The 12,407-nt window shown below is 40.0% G+C and overlaps 1 protein-coding gene and 1 pseudogene across 1 annotated transcript; one reads left to right on the top strand and one right to left on the bottom strand.

The window, feature by feature from the left end:
• Positions 1-6: 6 nt before the first annotated feature.
• On the bottom strand, positions 7-707 carry LOC105501690 (general transcription factor 3C polypeptide 6). The gene has a single exon (XM_011927717.1). The coding sequence runs from the start codon at positions 683-685 to the stop codon at positions 50-52; it is 636 nt and encodes a 211-aa protein (XP_011783107.1). The 5' UTR covers positions 686-707; the 3' UTR covers positions 7-49.
• A 5,370-nt stretch (positions 708-6,077) lies between these two features.
• On the top strand, positions 6,078-10,815 carry LOC105501728 (annotated as a pseudogene).
• Positions 10,816-12,407: the final 1,592 nt, after the last annotated feature.

Raw genomic sequence — 12,407 nt, 5'->3', positions numbered from 1 at the left:
AAAGTTCTTGACAAGTTATTATGAGAAACATTTCATCTAGGAGTGATTTCTAAGGCAGCATTTGAGTTTCCATAAAAACAGAACCTTCTGTCTCAGAAGGTATATCAATAAGAGGACCAGAATCTTCTATATCCAAGTGCATTGGTTTCTCCTGTTCACAACTCAGGTTTGAACTGTCGTTCATTTGAATCTCTTCCTCTTCCAATTCCAAAGATTTATCTGCGGCTGAAGCTACCACTTCTTCGTCTTCATTTTCATGTAGAAAGCTACAAATCATGTTGGGTCGATAGGAGAAATCATTATCCTTTATTTGCAGCCATTCCACCCCACCTATGTTTTCTTCTCCTTCCTTCTTCTCTGTCAGAAGAGTTCTTGTCATGCTGAGCTTCTTCATTGTATGACATTTATATTTTAGCACTGTTTTATTATTGCCTTCTGTATCAGCATGTTCAACATTTTCTTCAAATATAACACAAGTCCCAAGAGTGTCTTCATACTCCCCAGCAAAGACACAGCTGTCCACTTGCAGAATGGGCCTCTCAGTGTCAATGCCCAAAACCTTGCATTTATTTTCACATTTTGAGAGAAAGTCTGAATCAATAATTCCTGACAATTCCACCAGAACCAACTGCTCCTCCTCTTCCTCCTCTTCGTCCTCCAGACACCGCTCGTCGACCGCCGCCATGGTCCCTCAGCGCCTCGCCTCCTCTTCATTTCTTTTAATTCATGAATAGTATTGTATTTTATGAACATACAACATCCCTCCATCAGTTGATGGCAATTTATGTCGCTTCTACTCTTTGACTATTACGAATATCACTACTGTGAGCATTCATGTACAAACTCTTATATGGACATACGTTTATTGTTGTTGTTGCTTTTGTTTTGGTTTTGAGACAGTCTTGCTCTGTCGCCAGGCTGGGGTACAGTGGTGCGATCTTGGCTCACTGCAACCTCTGCCTCCCGGGTCCAAGCGATTCTCCTGCCTCAGCTTCCTGAGTAGCTGGGACTACAGGCATATGCCACCATGCCTAGCTAATTTTTTTTGTATTTTTAGTAGAGATGGGGTTTCACCATGTTAGCCAGGATGGTCTTGATCTCTTGAACTCGTGATCTGCCCGCCTCAGCCTCCCAAAGTGCTGGGATTACAGGCATAAGCCACCATGCCTGGCCTGGACATATGCTTTAATTTCTCGTGAGTGTATCTAAGAGTAGAATTGCTTGATCATACGGCAACTCTATGCTTAACTATTTGAAGAACTGCCAGACTGTTTCCCAACGTGGCTGCACCATTTCTCACCCCACCAGCAGTGTATGAGGGTTCCAGTTTCTCCACATTCTCATCAACACTTGTTATAATCTGTCTTTTAAATTATAATAACCCATCCACCTTTCACAAAATCTTATGCAGTTCTTCTGGCTCTTTGGACCTGTTCATTGAACTAGTTTCCTGGTTGGAGAAGCCCACTTAGAAAAGGCAAAATACTGAGCACATTCTTGCCTAATGGTCAAGCAGGAAAGAAAAGGCCAGAGCTGGCAAAATGCCTAGAGAAAAAGGAGGGATGAAGAATACATAAAGCAATGCCCAGTCTCCTCTGAATATAAACACAAAAGAGGCCTGGCATTGGAGCTGCTTCTACCTGAACTCATTCCAGGAATGGCTAGGGCAGGATATGTAGGTAAGAAAAGATGAGCAAGAGTTGGAACATCACTCAAATTAACTGGAGAGGAAATATGGAGCCAAAGTTGGGCTCAAACTATTCTCTCCCCAACTCCTATTTGGTATTTTTTCACCAAAGAGCACATACTGGAATGCTTTAGGGGTCTCTTTTACCTTTAAAGTTCTATAATTTCATTATTTTCTTGCTGTAAGTATACCTTAAGTTAATAGTGCAGTGTATCCCTTATATAAACAGAAGACAGTCTCAATAAGATTCCTTTTAAATGTTTTTAATGAATTTTTAAAAATATTTTTACTTTTAATGTTTCCTGAAGCTACACTGTCTATAGCACTGATATTTCCCAGAAGTCACTAAAAGCTCCTGAAAGTCCAACTGACAGAAAAGATGGATTTGATTAAAAGGAAAAAAATACAGAATATAGTCCTTGGAAAGTACACTGATTTGTTATTTAGCCAGCTAGAGAATTGTGCTCTTTTGCTCTTGGGAATTGTACCATGGAATAAAATAATTTTGTTGAACTGCAATATAATTACAACATCTGAAAATATAGGAAAAGATGAATTAGAAAGATGGAGGATTCAAAATAAGGAGGACCAATTCCAAACAAAATACCAAGCAACTAAATCAGAAGATATTAGAAGGTGTTACACATGCTCTTCCTTATTTAACATGGAAGGAAATTGCAAGTAGTATTGCGCTAATAAGGCACTTCCTGGGCCCTAAAGTTACCAGTTTTTCAATTCAACAGATATTTTTTGTGCACCCACTATAAGCTGGGAACTTTGCTTGTCTCTGATGCTGCCAAAATAAATAAGACAGCCTCTGCCAGAGAAGAGCAACAGAGGGCTCATCCTCTGCCAGGCAAATGAAAACTTGTTATTCAGCTGCAATTCCCTGAGATCATTCTACAGCTATGATAGGAAAGAATGAGAGTTGAAATTATGAAAAGAAACAATCTACAGTTACCTAAGCTGGGAGTGAGAGGAGAACCCGGAGAGGGGTGGCAAGGGAATTGGAGGGAGAGGACCTGATTCATGAACTCCATCTTGTAAAGAACTATCAGGATTTCACCAAGCAGAGATGGGCAACAGGCATTTATGTAACATATTATAGTGTCACAGCAAAGGTTTTGGAGATTTATAAGTTTTCACCATATGAAACTATCAATAGTCAACAATTTTTTGGCCTACAAAAATACATATTCATATGGTTCAATCTAAAACAAAATAATCTCCTTGAGTATGCCAAGTGAATGTTAAAACCTGTAGGAGAGTTAGTTAGAAAAGTAGTTTGAGTCAGAGTTGGAAGAGCTTTGAACTGAAGTAGTTTCACCTTTGTTCCATAGGTGATGGAGAAGGCAATTCGCAAAATAACTTTGAACAAATAACCAATAAATGTATGTTTAAATGTTTAAATAATTTCAAGTTTAAAGAAAACTATGTATGATTTTCAGTGCCACGAAGGAGAACAATTTAATGTTAACATTCAGTGTCAATAAGGACTCAAGAAAACAGGATGTTTCCTTCCATGGCTGGGTGTGTAAATTGGAATAAACTTTCAGGAAGGCGATTTGAATACACCGTGACCTAGCATTCCACTTTGAAGACTTTATCCCAAAGAAAAAGTCATGGATATTAAAAACTAACAAACAAAACAACTTGGAGGCCAAGGTGGGTGGATCACTTGAGGCCAGGAGTTCAAGACCAGCCTGCCCCAAATGGCAAAACCCTATCGCTACTAAAAATACAAAAGTTAGCCGGGTGTGGTGGCATGCACCTGTAGTCTCAGCTACTTGGGAGGCTGTGGCAGAAGACTTGCTTGAATCTGGGAGGCAGAGGTTGCAGTGAGCTGAAATCACACCATTGCACTCCAGCCTGAGCGACAGAGCAAGACTCCGTCTCAAAAAATAAAAAAAAAAAGGAAGTTCAGCCACCAGAATTTCCTTGATGTTCTAAAGTAGAGAGTTGTGTAAATAAAACATGAATCATCCTTATAATTGAACATTATACAGCTACTTAAAATGCTTAAATATTTAATGACATGAAATTTTGTTACATGAAAAAAGTAGGTTGTGAAACAGTATGTGTATCAGTCAAGGCTCTTAAGAAATAGATCAGACTGACTAGGTTTGTGTTTCAGAGCTACCATTTATAGTCATGGGACCTTGGACAAGTAACCTAATCTCCTTGTAACTCAGTTTTATCTATAAAACGGGGATAACACCAGTCCATAACTCATTGGAGTTTTGTAAAAGATTAAATGAGTTAATACACATAAAGTCCTTAGAAATTTGCCTGGCACATATTAAGCACTACCTAAGAGTCAGTTATTATTAATATCATTAATATTTGTTACCAGTATATTAAGTCAACTTTGAAGCTAATTTAAGAAGCAAAGGTGGGAAGAGAACCATCAAGGCAAGAACTATACCCAAAGCATTCTGCAGAGCTGGTCCATGAAGTCACCACTCCAGCTGCCAAGCACTGACCCCATGGCTTGCACTGCCAAGTCTTTGGGAGCTGGACACTGCATATTGCCTCAGAACAGCTGTGTCTGCTGCCACTGGAAACCGGATGCAGCTGCTATTGCTGCTGTGGTCCTGGCCAGAGCGGATTCTGCATCATCCCTGCTGCTTTGAGTCACCAGCCCCTGAACCAAAATCAACAGGGGATTCATCTGCTTGACTGCACCAAGTCCCCAAAAGCAGCCAAAGAAGTTGAGAAAAAACAGAATTGGGTGTTTTTATTCTATAGAAAAGGCAACTTCTGGCTGGGCACACAGGTTCATGCCTGAAATCCTAGCACACTGGGAAGCTGAGGCAGGTTTGAGCTGACGAATTCAAGACAGCCTAGGAAACATGGTGAAACTCCATCTCTAAAAAATACAAAAATTGGCTGGGTACAGTGGCTCATGCCTGTAATCCCAGCACTTCGGGAGGTCAAGGCAGGCGGATCATGAGGTCAAGAGATTGAGACCATCCTGGCCAACATGGTGAAACCCCATCTCTACTAAAAATACAAAAATTAGCTGGGCATGGTGGTGTGTACCTGTAATCCCAGCTACTCGGGAGGCTGAGGCAAGAGAATCGCTTGAATCCAGGAGGTGGAGGTTGCAGTGAGCCAGGATCACACCACTTCACTCCAGCACGGGTGACAGTACAAGAGCTGGTCTCAAAAAAAAAAAAAAACAGCCAGGTGTGGTGGTACACACATGTAGTCCCAGCTACTCAGGAGGCTGAGGTCAGGGGATTGCTCGAGCCTGGGAGATTGAGACTGCAGTGAACCATGATTGCAGCATTGTACACCAGGCTGGGAATCAAAGCGAGATAAAATAAAAAAAAGAGAAAGTAAAAGAAAGAGAGAAAGAAAGAGAAAGAGAGAGAGAAAGGAAGGAAGGAAGGAAGGAAGGAAGGAAGGAAGGAAGGAAGAAAGGAAGGGGATTTTTCTTTATAACATGGGGGAGTCAACAAACTTAGAAAGCAAATTTATACATTAAGTAATTAAAAAAGATAAATGATCCTTTTTGGTTTTAAAAATACAGATATAACTGGAATGTGTATTTTCATACAAATAAAGAAAGGAGTAAAAGGATACACATCAAACTGTTCATGATTAATTCTGAATTGACCATTATGGCTGATTTGAATGTTTCATCTTCTGTCTATAACTTTCCAAATCTTTTGTGACATGAAAAAAAAACAAGACTGAGCAACATCAGATCTCTATTTTTGAAAGAGAATTGAGTCTTTCTTAGATATAGCTATGGAATAGAAAGTGGAAGACTAGATTCAGATGGACATTGTTATCTTAGAGCAGGATCTTGCTACTCCAAGTGTAGTCAATGGACCAGAAACGTTAGCTTGACACAGAAACATATTAGAAATGCAGAATCTCAGGCCCCATCCCAAATCTAATGAAAGCAAAGAAGGAAACGAATCAGCAGATATTCGAGAAGTATAAGCAACAAGACTTGACAATGTGAAGAAACTCATAAAAGATTACAACCCTTAAAAACATTTCCAAATTTAGAAGTAGGCAAGGTCATTAACAGAAACGAATTATTGGAACAGGAGCCAGTTTTTTGTTGTGTTTTTATGACAAGGTCTCAATCTGTCTCCCACTCTGGAGTGTCATGGCATGATCAGAGCTCACTGCAGCCTCGACCTCCTGGGCTCAAGTGACCCTCCCACCTCAGCCTCTCAAGTAGCTGAGATCACAGGCAAGCACCACAATGCCCAGCTAATTTTTCAATTTTTTGTAAAGACCGGGTCTCCCTATATTGCCCAGGCTGGTCTCAAACTCCTGAGCTCAAATGATACTTCCAAAGCCCTGGGATTACAGGCGTGAACCACTGTGCCCAGTTGGTTTAGACATAAAAGATTTAAGAACTCGAAAGATGACCCAGTGAGGGAAACATAAAATTAGGGCCAATAAGAAATGTCAAAAGTAGGCTTATAAAAATGAGCGTAATATAAGACAAGGAGATAACAGAAGCCGCAACAGTGGATATAACGTCTAACGGAGAACATGCAAAGCAAGAAAAGAAATCCAAGCAAGATCCTTTGGTAATATGTAAATTTTGGAGACGAGGAGAAAGAGAAGTCAGAAAATGAATGGCCAAAACTAACATCATCAAGAGATTAAAGTATCAAAGAAAACAAAGGACAAGTATTTCATTATTATTCAATTCTTTCCTCCTTTCATGACAAATTATGAGTGGTTTACACAATTATACTTACACTTAAAAGGACAGTAATGGATTAAAAGAGATCTCAATTCTAGAAACACAGAATGGCTAAAATACTTGGGAGGGGGAGGATATGGAAGAGAAGGACACTAATGTCTTGGATGTTATAATAGTTCTCGTCATTGGAAGATATCAAAAATTTCATAGCTTTTATTTTGTTTTGACAAAAATGTCACAGTTTTTATAGTGTTGCAAATCAAATAAGACCATGACTTATCTTTGTTTCATTCATTCATTCAGCTATTTATCGAGTACTTGCTATGAACCAGGCAGTCCTTGGGGTGTTGAGGATACAGCAGTTAACAAAACGGACAAGTCCCCTTGCCATCATGGGCTTACATTCTAGAGGGGCAGACAGGCAATAAACAAAAGAAATAAGTAAACATATTGTGGGTCAGATGGTGATAAGCACTATAGAGAAAGGGATAAAAGGTGGGGTAAGAGCTGCCATTTTAAAAGATGGGACAAAGAAGACCACTGGGGAGATGAATAGACCTGAAGGAGGTGAAGAAGCCACTTACTCAAGTGTCTGAGGAAAGACCATTGCACAGCAAGGCTCTGAGGCTGATGCGGCCCTGGTGTGATCAAGGAGGCCAATATGGCTGGACTGAGGGAGCAAGGAGTGGGCAGGAAAAGAGGACAGAGGAGTAAAGGCCTTCAGAGGTTTTTGAGCAGGTAAATGACATTATCTGACATGGATTTTATCATTGTGCCTGAATCTATTCATCTATCTATCTATCTATCTATCTATCTATCTATCTATCTATCTATCTATCAATCTATGTATCTATCTATGAATGATACGTCTATACCTGTATTTATATAGATATAGACATATTTTTTTTGAGACAGGGTCTTACTCTTTTGCCCAGACTGAGTGCAGTGGGGTAATCTTGGCTCACTGCAGCCTCAACGTCCCAGGCTCAAGCAATCCTCCCACCTCAGCCTCCCAAAGTGCTGGGATTTCAGGTGTGAGCCACTGTGCCCACTGGTTGCTATTTTAAGAACAGATTGAAGTAGGAAAACCAGATAGGAGGCTATTGTAAATACCTAGCCAAGAATAATGGTGACTTGGACCAGGCACCTTTGACAGTTTTGTGTTTTTCAGATAGGTACCTTTTTTGTTTTTCTTCTAGTATATCCTAAGAAAGTGGGATGGGAAGAGGGATGAGAGACTGTGTGTATAGCAGAGAAAGAAGTGCAGAACTCTCAACTCTTCTAGTTGCATAATTCTATGTATTTCACAATAATCCTCAGCCACGCAGAATAAAATGTGTAAGCAACTTAAACATTTAATATGTCTAAATATTTAAATCTTCTAAATTATCACAGCTTCAAGGAAATGTTAAAAACAAAAACTAAAAACCATTATCATCACTATGTCAATAAATGTATAGTTAGGCCAAGGTAACAATAAAAGAACCTGATCATTTATTTTAAAGACATGAGCAATATATATGAAATGTAGAGTCACTAAATAATGAGTAGTTCTAAAAGGTATAATTTTAAACCTTCCACTCTTTCAAAGCTATAATTAAAACAAAAATGAAGCAGAATCTAGAGAGTCCACACACAGACTTGGATAACATCAGGACACAGAATTTGCTTCTTCTATGGATCCGAGACCAAAGGCTTCATTTATTTGCTAAAGATTAAAAGGATAAACCATTATTTATCATTTTGAAGTACACAGACAACCAAGTCAAGTTAAATGTTGATTCAGAGAAGAGTTGTCAACACTGCATTAATATTACCCTAGTTCTGTAGGGTGCTTTATTGTTTACAAAGCACTTTAACTACCATTATTTCATTTGAACCGCACAATAGACCCATTAATATCATAATTCTTAACTTACAGATGAAGAAAACTAGTCTTAGGGAGGTTAAGAGACTTACCCAAGGGCATCCAAGTCACTAGCAAGGGCCAGAGCTGGAAACAGAACCCTCACTTCCTAGTCCACTGTTTTCTCTTTTTTCTTCAGTAAGTGTGTTTTAATGCTACAGCAACTGTCTTTCAGGATCAAGATAAAAGGCATTTCAGAAATATTTAAGATTGCTATTATTTAGCAATTAACATAAATAAAACAAATGTCATGAATGCATTAAATCATATGCAAACCCAATAAAATTATAGTATTCTTTCAAATTCATTATCTCCTTCAAATGAAACAAAGCTTCCTATTCCAAGTTCCAGCTTAGGAAGGATTTGTCGCAAAATAAAAGTATATTGTCAATCTAAGGAATAGGATCGAAAGGACTCTGAAGAGTAAAGTGATGGAATGGTGACCTAAACACCCAACACGCTGGAGTCCACTGCTTTTTATATACTGTACCAACCTGCATTCTTTTCCAGGTATAGAAGAGGCCACAGTAGGAGAATGGTTTTCTTTGTGTGGGAATTAGCCAGATCTGTAAGACTAAAGGTAGAAAGCAGTACCTATGGAAAGGTACCAGCTTGGGAATAATAGTCTTATGGTAAATACTGTTGTCCCCATTTAATGTTGGAAAAAAAACAAGGAGCAGAGGTTTGTTCTAGGTAAACAGTGGCTCTTCAATTATTCAGGAGTGGTTTTCCATTTAGGCTTACCTTGATCTTTTTCACTATTCTCCTTTATGGCTCTTGCTTGTCTCCTGGCCTGCTCGTTAGCACCTCCACCAGAGGGCAGGAACAGGAAGAGAAGCATGTGTAACCGGTTTGATCAAAAAGTTGCAATAAGAAAACTTAGGTCATTATCTTAATTTAGGCTTTGGAGTCTTTCTGGATTTCAGTTACTAATGTGACCTTTGCCAACATTCTTCTAGATAAACCTAGAATAATCAATGCAGTAAAATGATTTCCTATAAATAAAAATCATCTACTTCTAATTGTATTGTTCAATACAATATTACACATATTGAACCTTATATAACATTTAGATTTATTTAGAACTCATTACATGCACTAACTTTGTATAACATTTTTAACTTGTTTGGAATTGGTGTGAACTTCTCTAAAGGCATATCAAATGCTCCAGAGCTTAGAAAATAGAATCGATCCTGGCGGGGCACGGTGGCTCACACCTGTAATCCCAACATTTGGGGAGGTTGAGGCAAGTAGATCACCTGAGTTCAGGAGTTCGAGAACAGCCTGGCCAACATGGTGAAACACCGTCTCTACTAAAAACACAAAAATTAGCCAAGCATGGTGCTTGAACCTGAGAGGCAGAAGTTGCAGTGAGCCAAGATCACACCACTGCACTCCAACCTGGGCGACAGAGTGAGACTTCTTCTCAAAAAAAAAAAAAAGGAAAAAAGAAAGAAACAAAGTCTCCTCCACAGCAACTTCCTCAGCATTTCAAACAATGATCAGGGACTTTTTTTTGTTAAGGGTGGTCTTCTAGGCTTCAAGCACCAACAGATTTTTCTTCCTTCATGGCCTTGAAGGTTGTCAGTTTGCATTTATCGGAAGTGCAAAGATATATTAAAATAAAGAACAGCACATTTAGAATTAAGGAAAGTCTGGATCATTTAGTGCTCTGATTCCAGGTGACATCCAGCACCCATTACGGTACCTGTGCTTTACTCTGCATGGAGAGAAAGTGCTGGAGTGAAAGTCTGGCCCTGGAGGTGCAAGAAGGTGCCCTGCTGTGCTACTTCTGCCAGACAGAGCATTGAGGGGCGGAGGGTGAGGTTTTTGCATCCCTGTGGAGTGGTTCAGGCTGATCGCAACTGCATGAAGGACCTCTACACAGTGAGTACAGACTAGGGTACTTGACAAATCTTTGTGGTATGGATTTTGCTATTCAAACCAACCTGGAAATTTTCAGGGAGCTCAAGTCATTAATGGGTCTAAACAACCTGGAAACTGAGAGGATGCTAGTCAGTAAGGAAGAAAGGTTGAAAAGGGGGTATGCAGTTATTAATGGAAAGCTGACGAACATGGGGACTGTCACAATGTGTCCTCCACTAGAAACAGCTCTTTTTTCAGGCAGTGCCTATTTTGTGGCCAGCAGGGAGGACGTGGGGTATATGCTAGAGAATGAAAAAAATTTAAAAGTTTATGGAGTAGGCCCAAGACACATACAGCAAGTATCTCTAGGCTACTGTCCAAAGGATTCCTGAAGTCCCCAGCTCACTCTCCTTAAGCCATAATTATGACTTGTCTGATATGCACGCAGCTTGTAGATTTGTCAAGTGGCGGCACTTTGAGGCACTCCTCACCCACCTGCAGTATGGTCCCTGTGCACTCAGTGTGATTTTCAGAGCTGGCACCTTGAACTGGATGTTGCGCAAGCACCATTTGTTTGCCAATAAGCTTGACATGGATGGTGACCTCTTTGCCATCCAGTGTTTAGATGAGCATCTGAGACATAAAGCTTTGGAGACTTTAAAACACTGGCCACTATAGGCAATTTTAGGAATAAGAAGAAGAATGCACAAAATTGACACTATCTGGTTCCTCTTCTTTGTCAATAAGCACCAGGAAAATTGTATAGGGCCCTCTCTGGAGCAAGGACTCTAAGTCATCATGTCAGAGAAGCTGCCTAGTTTTTGCAGAGCACAATTGGCTAGAAAGGTTGGAGCATTAAATGTTCATCTTGAGTTAACGTGAGGGGGAAGTATCATAAAAGTAGCTGTGAAGCCAGGGCAGGTAGCAAGTCATTCTGAAGAGAATGGGCTGAGGCAGCTGGAGAAGAGGCTGACACGAAACAATCAGCCTGTTGAAAGGCTCAGAGGCTGGATGCAGTGGCTCACCCTTGTAATCCCAGAACTTTGGGAGGCTGAGCCAGGAGGATTGCTTGAGCCCAGGAGTTCTAGTTGCTGTACCTGTAGTCCCAGCTACTCAGGAGGCTGAGATGGGAGAATTGCTTGAGCCCAGCAGGTTGAGCCCCCAGTGAGCAGTGATCATGCCATGGCACTCCAGCCTGGGTGACAGAAACCCTGTCTAATAAAAAGAAAAGGCCAGGCGCGGTGGCTCACACCTGTAATCCTAGCACTTTGGGAGGCTGAGGCGGGCAGATCACCTGAGCTCGGGAGTTCGAAACTAGCCTGACCAACATGGAGAAACCCCATCTCTACTAAACATACAAAATTAGCTGGGCGTGGAGGTGAATGTCTGTAATCCCGGCTACTCAGGAGGCTGAGACAAGCGAATCGCTTGAACCCAGGAGGCGGAGGTTGTGGTGAGCCGAAATTGCGCCATTGCACTCCAGCCTGGGCAACAAGAGCAAAAACTCTGTCTCAAAAAAAAAAAGAAAGAAAGAAAGAAAGAAAAAGAGCTTAGGGACTTAACAAAGTTAGAAGATTTCACCTGTGCCAAAATTATTTAGAGAATTTTAAATGTGACAATTGTCCTGATATGAATAGATTTACAGCAACAAATAATCATAAAGATACAATTTATCTCATATATTTGTTAAAATAGAGACTCGATTTTACTCTAAATGATCCTTGTAAATAATTTCTTTTCTGCTATAACATTGTGCTGTGTAGTGTGTCTCTGTAGGCCATCTCAGAAAGCTTAAAATTGGCTAGATTTAAAGGTATTTTTTAATTAAAAAAATTTGAACTAACAATTGTCATAATTAATCTCATTTTAAAGTTAGTCCATGTTGAACTTTTCTGAATTATTTACGCATTGATTATTTTAGCATACATTTATAGAATGCCTACTGTGTACCAGGCATTATAGTCAGTGCTGAGGGAAAAAGATAAAGAAGACACAGATCTTTCCTCTAGAAGGTCTCAGCCTAGAGAAAGACGGACAGTTGCATTGTAGAGGAGTGATGAAGTAAGATTTAGAGTAAGACGAAGTATGCAGTGGTGTATGCATCAGAATATGCAATGGGCACAATGGTTTAACACTGAACTGGAGGAGTGGGTACAAACTAAGAAAGGAGATGGTCGCTGAGTAAAGGATGAATAAGAGTTTCCCACATGAAGAAGTGAGTAAAGTCAGTCCAAGAAAGAGGTGCAGTATCTGCAGAGTTAGGAAAGTGT

The sequence above is a fragment of the Colobus angolensis genome, unplaced genomic scaffold (assembly GCF_000951035.1).
Source record: "Colobus angolensis palliatus isolate OR3802 unplaced genomic scaffold, Cang.pa_1.0 Scaffold74, whole genome shotgun sequence".
NCBI classification, from domain to species: domain Eukaryota; kingdom Metazoa; phylum Chordata; class Mammalia; order Primates; family Cercopithecidae; genus Colobus; species Colobus angolensis.
The sequence above is the reverse complement of the archived record's forward strand: the minus strand, read 5'-3'. Positions and strand labels throughout refer to the sequence as shown.